This window comes from Miniopterus natalensis, chromosome 2, assembly GCF_054644295.1.
Source record: "Miniopterus natalensis isolate mMinNat1 chromosome 2, mMinNat1.hap1, whole genome shotgun sequence".
NCBI lineage: Eukaryota > Metazoa > Chordata > Mammalia > Chiroptera > Miniopteridae > Miniopterus > Miniopterus natalensis.
In genome coordinates this window covers 176,455,231-176,472,146 of record NC_142082.1, presented here as the reverse complement: position 1 = coordinate 176,472,146, position 16,916 = coordinate 176,455,231, and the positions used below count along the sequence as shown (strand labels likewise).

The 16,916-nt window shown below is 35.5% G+C and overlaps 1 protein-coding gene across 2 annotated transcripts in view; it reads left to right on the top strand.

The window, feature by feature from the left end:
- CRY1 (cryptochrome circadian regulator 1) overlaps positions 1-14,051 on the top strand; it is a 45,370-nt gene extending 31,319 nt beyond the window's left edge. The window contains exons 3-12 of one of the 2 annotated variants that reach the window (XM_016223205.2): positions 5,416-5,558; positions 7,642-7,826; positions 8,442-8,530; positions 9,106-9,246; positions 9,331-9,642; positions 10,775-10,926; positions 11,164-11,366; positions 11,463-11,558; positions 12,570-12,671; positions 13,438-14,051. In XM_016223205.2, the coding sequence (XP_016078691.1) occupies positions 5,416-5,558; positions 7,642-7,826; positions 8,442-8,530; positions 9,106-9,246; positions 9,331-9,642; positions 10,775-10,926; positions 11,164-11,366; positions 11,463-11,558; positions 12,570-12,667 (1,419 nt within the window). In that variant the 3' untranslated portion in view covers positions 12,668-12,671; positions 13,438-14,051. Of the gene's footprint in view, positions 1-5,415; positions 5,559-7,641; positions 7,827-8,441; positions 8,531-9,105; positions 9,247-9,330; positions 9,643-10,774; positions 10,927-11,163; positions 11,367-11,462; positions 11,559-12,569 lie in introns of both variants that reach the window. The other variant, XM_016223204.2, reaches the window with a different exon arrangement.
- The last annotated feature ends 2,865 nt before the right edge of the window (positions 14,052-16,916 follow it).

Here is a 16,916-nt window from a genome sequence, read left to right as displayed (position 1 = left end):
TTTTTTTAAAAAAAAGTAACAGAGTGTCTGAGACTTGTGGAAAATAGTAAATGGCTTAACATATGTCTAACTGTAGACTTAGAGAAAAGAGGAGAGGTTGGGACAGAACTACTATGTATATTTGAACATAGAATGATTGAGAATTTTTCAAAATTGATGAAATATATTGACCCACAATGCCAAAAAGCTTAATATCAAATAGTATAAATATAAAGAAAACCACATCTTGCCACATCATAGTCAATTAACTGAAAGAGACACTTTTATGAGCAGGTGGAGGAGAAAAGACATACTTAGGGAACCACAATAAGAATGGTAAGTGAGCCCTGGCTGGGTGGCTCAGTTGGTTGGAACATATACCAAAAAAGCTGTGGGTTCAATTCCTGGTCAGGTCACATACCTAGGTTTCCAGTTTAATCCCCCATCAGGGCATCCAATCGATGTTTCTCTCTCGCATCAATGTTTCTCTCTCTGTCCCCCTTCCTCTCTCTCTCAAAATCAATAAACATACCCTCAGGTGAGGACCAAAAAACAAAAAGAATTATTAGTGGTTCTTATCAGAAACAGTAAGAGTCCAGAGACAATGGAATGACATCTTTAAAGAACTACAACCATGTTAACTTAGCAAAACTATTCTTTAAAAACAAAGAAAAAACACACACAAGTAAAATGAAGGCATTTTTAAGCAGATAAAAGCAGAGATAATGTATATTCAGTAGATCTGTTCTATAAGAAATACTAAAGGAAGTTCTGCTAAGTAAAAGGAAATAATCTTAGATGAAAGGATCTGTGGCAAAGAAGGAAGAACACTAAATATATGGGGAAATATAAAAGGCCACCTTTTTCATTATTTTAGTTATGTATATTTATATATCCTGTTTTCTTTAAAAGACTATTGACAGGTTAAAAAGAACTAATAGTGATGAATTGTAGAGCATAATACCAATATTACGGGGTTGTAACATAATATAAATAAAATCCATAACAAGATCACACAGGTAGGAGGAAGGTAAACAGAAGTGTACATAAGTTCTTATATTATTCAATAGTAATATGTGATTGGAAGGTAGACTGTGATAAGAATGCAAATTGTGCTCTAAAATAACAGGCTATTTCTAAAGAGTTAATGGAGGAGTTTAAAAAGAAATACTAAAAATATTTGACTCATTCAAATGAAGGCAGGTGGGGGACAGAAGAGATAGGCAAAAAGAAAACTTACCAAGATGGTAAATTTAAACCCAACTATATCAATAATTAGATTAAATGTAAATGGTATCCATTTAAATGGCACAAGTTGACTGGGTAAAAAATAAGCAAGATCCAACTATATGCTGTTTGGAGGAGACACTTCAAAAAGAAGAAACAGGTATTTTGAAATAAAAAAGACTGAAAAATAATGTACTTTGCAAACAGTAAGCATAGGAAAATAGAATTCAAGAAAAAATTATTAGAGATACAGAGTAAAGTCTCACTTCAAGAAGATATAACCATCATAAATGTATATGTACCTACTAACAGTAAAAAAAATACATGAATCTCAAACTGGTAAAGCTCTAGGGAGAAATAGATAAATCCACAGAGAGATTTTTACACCTCTCAGTTATTGATAGGATATACAAAAATTAAGAAACAGATGATATGAGTAACACTATCAACCAATTTTTGATGTAACTAATGCTTGTAGAACACTATACCTAAGAACTGCAGAATAAATATTCTTTCATATGCATATGAAACATTCATCAAGATAGACCATACCCTCAGCCACAAAACAGGTATCAATAAATTTCAGAAGACTGAAATCTTACAGAGTATATTTTCTGACTTCAGTAGAATTAAATTAAAATGAATAGCAAGAGAACAGCAACTATAACTGAATCATAATGGAAACGTAGTATATCAAAATTTTGGGGATTTAGCTACAGTAGTGCTTAGAGGAAAATATTTTTCAATACGCTGTTAGAAAAGAAGGGAATCAAAGAAGCTTCCACCTTAAAAAATAAAAAAATTAATAGCAAGTAGAAGAAAGAATCAAGAGAGGAATGGAAATCAATGAAATAGAAATAGACAAATAGAGGGAAAATAAATGTGCAGTAATTAATTTATTGCCTCTCAGCTCCAAATCCACCCTTATTTGCCCTGCTTTGTGATACTGAAAATGGATGCTGTAAAACACTTCTCCTTTGCCAGCTGGCTTGATATTAGGCTTTGTCAATACACATTGCTGATGGTTCTCTGCAAGGCCATAGCAGGAGAAAAGGAGCTTTCCTTCTTGGTATCCTTGTGCTTTTTTCCTGGCACCTTACCCAGCAGATGAGCATGTGGGAGGCCCAGTAACACGTCACTAGCTTTCCTGGACAAGCCCCAGCCTACGTGTACCCTCTGGCCTCTCCCTGCCACCTGATAGGCCACTTCCACAGATAAGCTCCAGGTGACCCACACCCTCTGATAAATTTCTCTGCCACCCAGTGGACCACTTCTACAGATCAGCTCCCCTCTATTGCAGTTAATTTTTCTCTCATCGATTTTTCTATTTTTTAGAAAAGTTAGCCCACACCCTCCAGGAAGCTTCTCAGCTACCCAGTGGGCTCTCTTATGAACTAGTTCTGACCCTATCCCTCTGGGAAGTTTCTTTCTGAAAGGGAAGGTTGTGTGTTCCTGGAGCAGCACATCCCATACAATGAGGTGTGAATCTTAGCAAGGGGGACAGGAGCTCTTCTAAATTCTTAAGTCATTACTTATTTCCCCTTCATTAAGAGGTGGTAGCTGCTTTCTGCAGTTGCTGCTTTGGGACACCTTAGAACCTTCTCTTTCATACCTTCTTGTTTTTCTTGTGGAGAGACGTTCACTATTGTTTCCCCACAGAAGACGTGAATGATCTCATTGTTGAGTTTAGTAGAAGGAGCTAGGCTAGTGTAGCTCAGATTGCACCTTTTCTCCTCTGCACTTGCAGAGAGCACACATCCTGTTCCCTTCTTCCATGTGATGAATTTTATAGGAGCAGTCGGCACTGCAGGAAAGGTGCTACTTATCACTGGGTAGGCAAATCTGTTTAATTCAGGAGCACAATATCAACAGGCTTACTGCCCTTAAACCTAGTATCTTTTCTCCAGTTCAACTTTTACTAGTGGAATGGGGGGGGGGGGGGGGTGTGTGTGTGTCTCTCTCTCTCTCTCTCTCTATATATATATAGTTGTTTATCCTCACCCAAGGATATTTTTTCGTTGATTTTTAGAGAGAGTGGAAGGGAGGAAAGGGGGGGGGGAAGAGGGGGGGCAGGAACGTTGATGTGAGAGACACATTGATTGGTTGCCTCCCACATGAGCCCCGACTGGGGCTGGGGAATGAACCTGCAACCCAGGTACATGCCCTTAACAGAATTGAACCCTCAACTCTTTGGTGCATGGGCCAACCCTATAACCACAGAGCCACACTGGCCAGGGCAACATGATCCATATTTTGACCTTTTGCTCCCTGACTTATGTTCCCTTCCTTTATCAAATGGGATAAAGGCGAGGGAGTGTTATTGACTTACCTCAAACTCTAACATTTACTTTCTAGAAACTAAAACACTTTGTCAAAAAAAATTATAGAATTAAAATGGAAACTACTATTTAGAAAAAAATTTTTGTAACACATGGCAGAAAGGTTGCTATCATTAAAATGTAAGGAGCTCTTACAGATTCTTAAGAGAAAACTGAATTGCAATAGAAAACCAAGCAAATATAAGCTGCAACTTGCAGAAGAAGAAATATACAAATGGTTAGTAATAATAATAGCTATTCTTACTATGTACTGTGTCCTAAACAATTTACAAACATTATCTCATTTGATCTTTCAGCAGCCCAGTAACATGATATTATTATTTTTTCATTTTACTATAGAAAACACACAGTGCTCATGTGCTAGGCACTCTCTAAACACCTTACTTACATTTTACTCATTTTTTAGATGAGGAAACAGATGTGGAGAGTTTAGGAATTTGCATAAACAGTTGAGCAGTTTTTGAACTCAGAACTTTAGATCATGTGTTTTTTAACTACTACTTGATGCTCCCTTACTGTAAAACAAATATAATGCTTTTCTATTCTCATTTTATTTTTAAGTTTCAAAAGCAGGACATGATTATACTAACAATTCTGAACAATGCAACAGTGTGTAAAATAAAAATAATTATATTATTTACACTCCTAAATTTTATTCCTCAAAGGGAGCAGCTGTTGACAGCTTGGTAGGAATTCTTCAAGACTTTCAAGAAAGGAAAATATTTTAAATGAGATATTATTTTTCTTTGTATACTGTGTGTATTAGTGGTACCACTGTTTTTCATATGGGGAGCAGATGTATGGAGAGTAAACACTGGTGTGCTACTGATGAGAGTGTAAATTGGCACCGTGTAACTGGTGGACAATTTGACAGTGTGTATAAAATATTAAATGTGCATATCTTATCCATTAATTGTTTTTGAAGGAATTATTTCTAGAAAAAATAGAACAGATGCCCCAAAATGTTTAAGATGTATAAAGATGTATAAAGATAAAGATGGGCAATGCAAGGTTTATAATAGCAATTAAAAAACAAAACAAACAAAGCCACCATTAGTGACAGGTTTGGAGAATTACCTAATGTTGCTCTATAGTCAGTTAAATAATGGTAGAATTAGAGATGATTTTTTTTTCTTTGTAAGATATATCATAGTAGATTTTAGAATTTAAAAAACTTTACTACTCCCCTGGGGAGTCACTTAATTCCCTGAAGTCACAGTCTCCTCATTGAAAATCAGTATAAGGAGATGTGCAGCACTTATTAAAATAGCACCTGACACTCTAATAGCTGCTATTATTACTGTCTCCATATTTTCCAGTTAACATTTTTTTGGCAATCAGAAATAAAACAGAGTACCCCAACAAAGCATCTTATACCATATTAGCTATCAAAGGTTTATTAAAGACCAATTCTTAGAAGCAGCAGGCATAAATTCAGGCATTCTGGTACTCTGTGAACTTGAGCAAGTCCCTAAAGTTTTAAAATAATCGTATCTGCAAAATGGAGAAACCAACCAAAGTACCAAACTCTGAGGGTTGTTTTGAGGAGCAAATGAGATAAAGTAAGTATAAATCATTTGAAAAAGTAAAGTACTATACAAACACATTTAGTGTTAAGAAGCTGGTTTTAAGCATATTGCTAGACTAATGCCTAGCACAATGCTTGATATCTAGGGAGCATACATTTCTTATATATATTTTTTTGAATTTATAAATTGCACATTTTCTTGCTGCATATTCAATGTTTGATGTATGTATAATCATTTGATAGGCAAATCATGAGCTTTTCACTATTTTTTAGCCTCCATTGTTAAAATAGAAAAACTGTTCTTAAAATGTGTGTACCTTTTACCCCTTTATCTTACTTTAGGAATGGAACATTACTAAACTTTCAATTGAGTATGATTCTGAACCCTTTGGAAAGGAACGAGATGCAGCTATTAAGAAACTGGCTACTGAAGCTGGAGTAGAAGTAATTGTACGAATTTCACATACATTATATGACCTGGACAAGTAAGTATTTTTTCTTTTATTATTATAGTAAAATACACATAATATAATATGTCATCTTAACCATTTTTAAATGTACAATTAAGTAGTAGTAAGTACCTAGACAAATAAGTTTTAACCTGTGGGATGTAGGTTTGTAAAATGGAAATACCATATCCTTAATAACGTTGTGGGCGAATTAAATAAATATATATATTAAACCCTTAGCACAACTGCTGTGATTTTTACTTACCCAGTGACAGATACCAAACTTACAATCATAGTGCATAAGATCAAAATACTCAGAATTTTAGTTTCAAAATATTGAGTATTAATTTCTCCTTGACTGTCCAAACTTAGCCTATTGTTGGTCTTGCCTTTCTGGGCTCTTAGCAATATTAATTTTATAGTTTATTTGATACATAAGCATAAAATGCCTTGATATATTTTGTATTATTGTCTTAAGTTATTTAACTTCATGTGTGTATATTTTGTCTATCTAGATTTTAAATCCAGATACAAATTGTATGAAATATTACTTTCTCGAAGTGTATTTCTTGAAATACCAGTCTTTAGTGATGCTTTGTCCAACAAAAGAGTCTGTGGTCAAGTTGAAATTTAGCAAGTATTACATGCTGTGAGTTTTGAAGGTTCATAAGATTCATTAATTTACGAACCTTTGGCATATTGTTGTCCTTATAAGTGCTGAATTCTCATAATTTATCTGCCTTTTAAATTATTTTACTTTATAAGTTACTCATTTTTATCAAGTTAATAAAACTAATTATAAGTAACATGACAAACTAGTTAATTTTATTCAACTTTTCCAAGTGTATTAAAAAATGGTGACTTGATTCAGCAAGGGTCTTACTTGATATTAAGCCAGAAGTCATATATCTTTTGATAATAAACTTGCCTTCTGGTTTACCAGTTTTCTTAACTTTAGGGAGCTGATAGCAAGGAGGAGGCAAAATAGGATAAGAGCAGTTGGTTCTAAGTGGAAGACGCCGTATTATATATAAAATTGAATTGTTTATTGGATTGAATGTGAATATTAACCATATGTAATCCATCATAAAACAATGTAACATATAGAAAACATTTTCTAAGGTTTTTATTTTGTTTCTGTTATATAATTAGCAGAGTGTCATTGCAGTATCATTAAAATTGACATATTTTATTATGACCTTAAGTATAAATTCAAAGTATTACACCAAAAAAAAATTACTGGAATCAGAGAGGATAGTTTTTTTGGTAATTATGTCCTATACATATACTTGATACATAATATATATGGCTTAATGATAAATGTACTGTATTTGGATTAAGAAAGCCCTGATTTGCTATTTATTAGCTATATCACCTGGACTGATTTACTTAGCTCTTGGTAGGCTTCAGTTCCTGACCATAAAATGATGGAGCTGGATTTTACCAGTAATTCTTTATTAAGGCTAAATGCTAAGCAAATCGCCATAATGAAAAAGGTTATTCCCAAGTAGTGTCTAATTCAAACTACCATTGGCAAAGGCTAATCTTTCCTTTTAGTACAACTCGATTGAAGCAATTAGTGATCAGAAGTAAACATAATGTACATAAGATACATAAAATGTGTATATAAAATAGGTATGCTGACATTTTTAACAAAAGCATGAGCACAATAGAAAATAGCAAGTGATTGTCACTACAGTAATATAAAATCCTAATTAATGAGACTTGTTTGCTCCTTGATATAATATTGGCCTGGTTAAGTTTTTATTGATGATTAAGAGATTCTTTGAGCTGAGTTATAATATGTTTTCATATTTCCATATTTTTGTGTAATTGCCTTCAGGCTAATTTAGCCAGTTTTTTTCACTCATAGGTGTTTAATACCCTTTGTCTTAAAGGTTTCGGTTTGCATGCTCTATATTTTTGACACTTAGCAGATGTCTAGAAAATGAAGAAAATTATTTTTAGATTCATTAACTGTTTTTAACAAGTTTCCTGGTCATTCTCCTAGAAGTCAAGTAATTAAATTTATTTTCTAATTTTAAGCCTTTTCAGAGCTTAATCAAAATATATTGTCTTTTTTTTTATACTAATTGGATTTTACTAACTTTTGTAATAGGATCATAGAACTCAATGGTGGACAACCACCTCTTACTTATAAAAGATTCCAGACTCTCATCAGCAAAATGGAACCACTAGAGATACCGGTAGAGACAATTACTTCGGAAGTGATAGAAAAGTGCGTAACTCCTTTGTCTGATGACCATGATGAGAAATATGGAGTCCCTTCACTGGAAGAACTGGGTGGGTATAAATGGTAAAAAGGTGAAACTTAAGAGCTAATAAATCCCTCAGAAAATCCCATTTCTGATTTGACATATATTTTGCACTAAGAGAGAAATAAAGATAGGAGAAAATATAAAAGAAACTCAAACTAAGAAGTGATAAGTCTGTGCATTATTTATGTGTTCTAAAATATGTGATTGCCCTGGTTAGTGTGGCTCAGTTGGTTGAGCATCATCTTGTGCACTGAAAGGTTGCTGGTTCAATTTCCGGTCAGGGCACAAGCCTGGATTTGGGCTGAGTGCCCAGTAGGGGGCATGCAGGAGGAAGCCAATCAAGGTTCCGCTCTCACATTGATGTGTTTTTCTCTCTCCTTTACTCTCTAAAAATTAATAAAAATATTTAAAAACATAAAAATAAAATATATGATTTGTCTGTTATCACCTTAAAATACATATTTTAAAGAAGAGAGAACATGTTATATCTTCTATATGTGAGGATCTATCCAGGGTTATCAATTCATTTTTATGCTACTGTCATAATTTTTCTGCAAAGTAATTTTTCTTGCAATTATTGTGGTTAAATAAAAACAAATAATGTGCCAAAAGGATGATTTTTTAATTTTTATTTTTTCAGGTTTTGATACAGATGGCTTACCCTCTGCAGTATGGCCAGGTGGAGAAACTGAAGCACTCACACGTTTGGAAAGGCATTTGGAAAGAAAAGTATGACAATATAGATCACACTCATATTTCCAAACTGGCATTTCAAAAAATTTTCCTTTTTTTAAAAACAAAAAAATAGACTGTTGAAAAAGGATTGAGAGATACTTAAAATATCATAAACCTAAACATTTGAAAATTAACAGCTGTCTCTCCTCATCTGAATCCCTTTCTCCTCCTCTTCTGATTGTTCCCTTTTTAGCTGTTACCAACACCGCCTCTTCTATTCTTTCTCTGTAAGTTGGTGTCTCATGACCATAACTTTGAAGCTAGGGTAGAGTTCTTCTACTTCACCTTGTTTCAGTGTCAAGGAGACAGGTGGAAGGTGCTCTCAGCTTTGTGTTAGGAATGCAAAGGTAATTTATTTCACATGAGTATGTGCTACGTGAGGATGGCTGAAACAACAAAAAAATGCTCACTTTTATTCTTTCTTGAAGTTTTCTATTAAAAGATGTCATTTGTGGCTGGAATAATAAGATTTTATTCCCCAAGAACTATGTAACAGTTTTTAAATTTCTAAATCTTAAACACTTCTTTAAAATGGAAAAGTTAGGGTAATTCTCTCTGTGTGTTTTCAGGCTTGGGTGGCTAACTTTGAAAGACCTCGAATGAATGCCAATTCCCTGCTTGCTAGCCCTACTGGACTCAGTCCTTACCTCCGATTTGGTTGTTTGTCATGTCGACTATTTTACTTCAAACTAACAGATCTCTACAAAAAGGTATTAGCTAAAACTGGATTTTTTTATTTTTTAAAATACTTTTTAAAAAGTTGCTTAGAATACTTGTTTGCTTTTTAATTTTAGGTGAAAAAGAACAGTTCCCCTCCCCTTTCCCTTTATGGGCAACTATTATGGCGTGAATTTTTCTACACAGCAGCAACAAATAATCCACGCTTTGATAAAATGGAAGGAAACCCCATCTGTGTTCAGATTCCTTGGGATAAGAATCCTGAGGCTTTAGCAAAATGGGCAGAAGGGCGGACAGGTTTTCCATGGATTGATGCCATCATGACACAGCTTCGTCAAGAGGGTTGGATTCACCATTTGGCCAGACATGCAGTTGCTTGCTTTGTTACACGAGGTGACCTGTGGATTAGTTGGGAGGAAGGAATGAAGGTAAATGTTCTAACTAATGTAGCATGCCTTACTTTGAAGGACTCTATACTTTACTAAAACATTTCCTAGAAGTTGTCTATTATGTTTATTCATTTATAATCTAGTTTTTCAGTGGTCAAAGAATTTAATTCCCGCAATACAGTCACACTTTTGGAGACCAAAAGTATAATCAGACAGGAGATATGGCAAAAACTGGTTCAGTTAATTTCAAGTCATTTCTGTGGCTAAACCAGCCTCGCCATCAAGGGAAGTATAAAATTTAACACTCAAGACGTAATTGCGTCAACATATTTATAGGTGATCATTTCTGTTACAGAAGGGATTCACCCAAGAGTTTTTAGAAATAGTGAATTTGTAGTATAAATTTTAAAATATATATAATTTCACTTCACTTCAACATCACAGCTTTTTAGTAATACTCTTATTATGTAAAGTGAAGCGTACTATTTTTTGTAGCATCATCTTGTAGTTATATATAACAGGACTTATATATATATGTTTTACCTTCCTACTTATGTCATAAATTTTGCGTCTCCAAGGACCATTTCTGATCCTGTATTTTTTTGCATCTGTTATATTTCCTAGTACAAAGTTTATATGAGGTAGATGTGTAGCACATACTTCATGAATTTATTAAATATCATTTAATTCTGCTTTCCTCTTGGATCAAGAAATAATGCCAGTGCATTTTCAAAGGTCATTTATATTTGGATGCTCTCTTTAGGTAGGCCAGTATACTAAGCTTCTAAGTTTCTGTTGGTGATTTTTTTCAGTAGCATTTTTCCTTTCTTGAAAGTGTTTATTGCTTTTATTTGTCTTCCATTTTTTAATCTCCTCATATTCCTTTTATATCAGTGACTTGAATAATTTTTTACCCTCCTCCCAATAAAACTGCAAAGATTAGAAAGGTAAATTCTATTCAGAAATCCACTTATATTACTGATATATTTATTTTCCTGAAATAACTCATTGTAGAATAAAACATAGACAAGAAAGCTAACTTTGGAATGTTTAATTTTACAGTTCTATGCTAGATTTTCTTTGTCTTGACTTTTGATCTTCAAAGACCTGGAAAATGCTTGCTTTGAGAATTATGTGTGTGCAAACTAATTGGTTACTGTTACTTCTGAAGGTATTTGAAGAATTATTACTTGATGCAGATTGGAGCATAAATGCTGGAAGTTGGATGTGGCTGTCTTGTAGTTCCTTTTTTCAACAGTTTTTTCACTGCTATTGCCCTGTTGGTTTTGGTAGGAGAACAGATCCCAATGGAGACTATATCAGGTAAATCAAGGGTGATTATTATTCAGTTTGGAATAACTAATCCAGGAAGAGCTTTTCATGTTTAAGCAACGCTTTAAGTATACCCCACTCATGATGGTCAGCAGAGGCGAGAAGAAGGGTAAACAAAAAATTTAAATGGTACTGATTTGATTTTGGTCATTCATAGCTAATAAATAGTTTCTTTATAATTTGCTTATAGTTCATTTTATTAATAATTTTTCTTCCTTCTCCCAAAAGGCGGTATTTGCCTGTCCTAAGAGGCTTCCCTGCAAAGTATATCTATGATCCCTGGAATGCACCAGAAGGTATCCAGAAGGTAGCCAAATGTCTGATAGGAGTCAATTACCCTAAACCGATGGTGAACCACGCCGAGGCAAGCCGTTTGAATATTGAGAGGATGAAGCAGATCTACCAGCAGCTTTCACGATACCGGGGACTAGGTGCGTCAGTTGCTGCCTTTGATTGCTGCTTTGGCAGCTGTTTGTGTACCTACCCTTGATTTGATCTTGATCATAATTGGACATTTTCCCCTTTAGGTCTTCTTGCATCAGTGCCTTCTAATCCTAATGGGAATGGAGGCCTCATGGGGTATTCTCCTGGAGAAAATATCCCAGGATGCAGCAGCAGCGGAAGTAAGTCAAAAGGAAATTTCTGCACTTAACATCAAGAGATTAATAATCAAGTATATTGTTTATTAAACCTCACTACAATATGTTTTTAAAATCTCTTTAAAATGTGTGTGCACATACATACAACACACTTCCTAACTCCATTAGTGACATTTCAGAGACAGAAAGCATCATTACATGTAGTAGGATTTGGGTCAAAGTAAAGATCTTCTCGCAAACTGAATAAGGAGAGCAATTTTAAGGATAAAATAAAACTCAAAATGTGATATTTTCAGAACGTTCATTATTTTTTACTCTCTAGATATATTTGTCAGCGAAAAGGTAATAGTGTCAGTGGCCCCGTGAATAAGGCCAAAAAATTTATCATAGACCTTTAGTCCTTTGCACATGAGTTTTCCTTACAAAGTCTAGTCTGCAGTGGTTTTCTGTATGATATATTTAGTTGCCACATATATATATTTTTTAAGTTTTTAATCCTCACCTAAGGACATGGTCATTGATTTTAGAGAGAGGGGGAAAGAGAAAGAGAGAGAGAAACACCGATGAGAGAGAAATATCGATGGCTGCCTCCCGTGTATTCCCTGACCAGGGAATTCCCAGACCTACAGCCGGGTCCGTGGCCTCACCTGGAATCCCACCTGCAACCTTCTGGTGTACTAGATGACACTCCAACCAACTGAGCCATCCGGCCAGGGTGCACATATATTCTTAGTAAGGGTAATATTAATAATGTCAGGAAGTCAGTATGTATTTGCAATTTGAATCATTATATCATAAAAACAAGGCAGCATTTGAGGGGTGATCATTTTTTTAAAAAGAGATCAGGTGTTATTACTGGAGTGTGTTTTATCTGGCAGTCTCCCTCTCTCTCCCTCTAAAATCCTCTCTCCTCTCCTCTCTAAAATCAATGGAGATTATCCTCAGATGAGGATTTAAAAAAAAACAATAAAGCATTTGAGCATACTGTTCTCTTCACTTTTCCTATTTTATAAACGTATATTTTTAAATGTGTAGGAAGAAGCTCCGTGGGCACTGGTCTCACCAGCGGGAAACGTCCTAGTCAGGAGGAAGACACACAGTATTCTAAAGTCCAGCGACAGAGCACAAATTAATTAGGTAAATATTTTACAGCCTTGATTCTTGCTTTAGTGGAGTGTGTAATCAACATAAATTAAGATAATTTCCAAAATGGAGCTAATCTGTATTTTCAGACCAGAGAGTCATAAATTTTTCAGTGATTGTTACAAAATCAGTTAGTTCTTAGACAAGAGAAATGCATCTGTACTGAACAAAGTGCTGCACTTGGTTTATGGCCATCTTAATCAATTATATTTAAATGTGAAAGCTTATGAATTTGTGCTCGTTTTTTTCTCAGGAAAAAAACATCTTTTTCATTTCCTTCCTATGTGACTGCGAATCTAAAACAATTAAAGTGACTTTTTAATTTTAGTGGTATTAATATAATCTCTCTATGAGTGTTTCCCCAAATATTTGCCTCTTAAGTCTTTATAAATTTCTTTTACCTAATTGTGATACTTTTAAAATCTAAATTCTTTCCAGTTTGGAAATAGTTTAATTTTTTTTTAAAGTTGGCCCTTTTTGGAAGTATCAAACAGCCATGCCTGTACTCAGTTCACTATGGGATACTATTTTGTGATATAAATTTATATGAAAAGTATTTACACAGTGCATTTGACAGTTTTTAAAGACTTTTGTTTCTTTAACAAAAAATAATTTTAAAAATTATTGCTGCTTTTAATTGCCAACCTAAATAGACTCTAAATTTCTTAAAGATAAGATCAGTAAACACTCATCAAATTTTTATCGTTTAATTCCTTGCAATCAAGCTTTACCCAGTTCTTTTTTTCCCCTTAAATCACAGAAAACATTCAGGAGGAATACTGTTGCAGCTGAAATTGGTGGGGAGTTCAATACTTTTTTCAGTTAAATTATTTTAAAATGTTCTTCATTGATGGAAAGCAGTTGTTTCTAATGACATTTCTGTGGTTTTTAACTTTTTAATGAATTTCACATAGGACACATGGTAATTTGTATATAAAGAATTTGCTTAATGTAAATATAAATAGCACAATTAGTATAGACCCATCAATATATTTTTGATAACTTTTCATGTATGGTAAAAGTTAAAGTGGCAAACTGGTACTCTGATATTAAAGAAAAAATCAAAGTTTTGAGAGTCAATGTGGGAAAATAGGAGGTTTTTAGACTTTCTTAAAAGACTTTGTTAAAATTTTCTTGACATCATTGTTTGCTCTAACTTTGCACTCTTTGATAAAAGTGTTTTAGGAAATGTGTGTAATCAAATTAGGTAGTTATAGCCTCTGTTAACACAGACAGTATATGCTTTAAAGTTTCATGTATACCTGTTTGACCAAACTTGTGGAAGTATCATGTGTTAAGTTCTCCTTGTCTGCCTTTCTTTGTTCATTTACAGCTAAAGTGACCTTTGTTATTAAAGTATATGCATATATGGAATCTTGTGATTTGGTGGTGGCTTTTCTTCTTTTTTTACTCTTTGTTTGTTTTAGGAAAAGGGGATCTCACTGGTTTGTGAGATGTGATTACAAATTAAAGAGATTCTATAAACCACGTCATGATTCTGAGTGAAGGAACAGCTACCATATACAGGGGTGGGCAAAAGTAAGTTTACAGTTGTGAGTACATGCAGCACAGAGTTCATTCTTATATTGTTATTTATTAATTGTTGTATTTTCCATACGAACAACTGTAAACCTACTTTTGCCCACCCATGTATTTAGTAAAATATTAAAATATTTTTCAAAATTATTCCCAATTAGAATATTGTCCTCCAAATGCTTTATACTTTTAAAAATAATCTGCAAGAAAGATATAAAACCAAAAAGTTTTTTTCAAGTAATGGGGACCGTAATTATGAGTTGTTGCTGAATAACAGGCTAAGAATGTGGGCTCTGGATCAGATGCCCGTCTCTGCCACCCACTAGCTTGGAGATCTTGGGCAAGTTATTAACCTTCTGTGTGTTTTTTTGGTTTTGTTTAATCTCTAAAATGGGGATGAGAGTAGTGTCTGCTTCATACTGCATATGAAATGCTCATGACAGTGCCTGGCATTTGGTCAGATATACTAGGTAAACGTTAGCTACAGGGTTGCCATGCTGGATAACTCTCTGCCTACTCGGTGCTTGTCTGCGTGACTGTGCTGCAGCTCTGGTCAGCTGCCGTTGTTGTTGCTGTTATCCTTTTCCTGTCTCCGGTAGGCTAATTGTCATTATAACAAGTAAGTTTTTGTTTTCTTATTTTTAGTAATGATAGATGTTTAGTGTGATAGTCATATTTAAAGGTAACTCAAGATAAATTTGATTCAAAAATCCAGAAACAACAACTTTTAGATGACATGTATTTTAAAAGTATCCTGGGTAATGAATTAATACTGATCAATAAATTCTGTTACTGAGAAAAGAAAAAAATGTGCCTTATCTTCTTTCACCACTGTTATTAAGGTAATATTTTAATTCACATAATACTCTTTGGACCTGATTGCACTGTGCAGAACTGAGAAATTCATAGACCTAGGACAGGCCATCACCATCCAAGGGAATAAAAGATTCAGTTTTAATGTGAGTAAGTATTTCAGTAAAAGAACGCTATTTCAGCAAAGGCACTGATATTTTACACTGATATGTAGGGGGAGTGGTTTTCTTTTTTAGTGGTGTTTTGGGGAAAGCTTTTCCAGTTTGGTTTAATTTGTTTTAATAAGAAGAATCACTGAAAGGGAAAGGGAGGTATCAATCAATGTGCTCCAACCGAGCAGATGCACTATGTTTGAGTAAGTGTTCTCCCCTCACTAAAAGACTTAGTGTTCTAAAACCCTGCCTGTTGGTGGTTGAGGGATTCAAGACCTTTTACTCATGCAGCAAATATGTCTTGAATTCTTACTACCAAAAACTGTGCTGACAGCCTGGAAAAACTGAGTTGAGAGAACCAAGCTTTTGTATGAACCTATGCAAAGTCCTTATATTTTTACATTCACTTAAAATAAATTAGTAAATTTGGGATATAAAAGACTGATGATATGCATATCATTTTGAATGCAACTCTCACATACTAGAAATTTCAGGATCTTCCCACTTCAAACATGTTTGTGATTTTCTTACAGATAATACGCATAACAGTAGGTGATTTTCCCCCATTTCTCCAGCCAAGTCGTCGTTCTCCCCCCTCCCCCCGCCCGATTTTATGGTCCTAGACTGTTTAAATATTAGAATGGAAAAGGCTTTGGGTAACATTTAATACAGTTGGTATAACTGAGTTGGTCAGTTTCAAGTTTTGAATACAATTCACAGGGTCATTTGTATTATCCCTCACACAGTTATGTGGAACCCTGGGACAAGCCGCCAGCACCCTAGCGCACATCGCTGCTCCCTTCCTCCTGACCATAGGGTTCTGAGGCCTGAGTGTACCTTCCATAACTTCTTTCTCTTTGTATCCTACTCTAATTCCCTTTTCCTAAATGCACGTGAACTACTTTGGTGAGTCTGGACCCCAAGTCCCTGTATTTTCGGGAAAAGAGTTCAATAAAACCACAAATAATAAGGTTTCTGTGTAAGGGTAACTTGGAAAAGGGTTACTGGACAAGCACTGCCCTGCCTTATAGTGTACAGAAGCCACGCAGTTAGTTCTAGAATATCCTGGAGATCAAAGTCAATCTTGAGACAAGGAGCCAGGATTTTTGCTGCTGCTCTCTGGAATTGAAGTAGAAAATGTTAGTCCCTCTCAACAAAGCCCGTTGAACACAGATGGGGTGCTAAGGCTAGACTCAAAGATTTGGTTAGCATTTCCTGAGTCCCTACCGTGTGCCGAGCACTGTTCATGGAAAGTCAATTCACTGGCGAGGCGGGAGGGGCGGTGCAGAGGCGCCGCCGAGCGGGTGTTGAGGCTGTTGGAGCTGCGCGCCGCGTGCGGGGGGCGCTGGGGAGCCTCGCGGCCTCCTGACCCAGCTCCCCGCGCGACCACGGCGCAGCTGGCGGGGCAGGGCATCCTCACCTTGGACACATTTAACTCCGGCTGCGCGGTTAACGTCTTCCTCCTGCACGGGAATGTAAACCCCAGAACAGGAACCGTGCTTGTCTCCCCCCCCCCCCGCCCCCGTCTCGTCCCCCGCAGCCGCCTTCGCATTGTGCGCCCCGCGCCGGACGCAGCAGGCGCCCCATAAATAGACTGGATGGGTCAGTGTGAGAGCAGATGGGACAGGCACTGAGCCTGGCGTTCAGGAGAAATCAGTTTATTAAGTTGGCGTCACAAGGAATAACTGGAATGTCAGCCACTCGGCAGTTAACAGAAAAGGCAAGTAGTTTGGAGAAG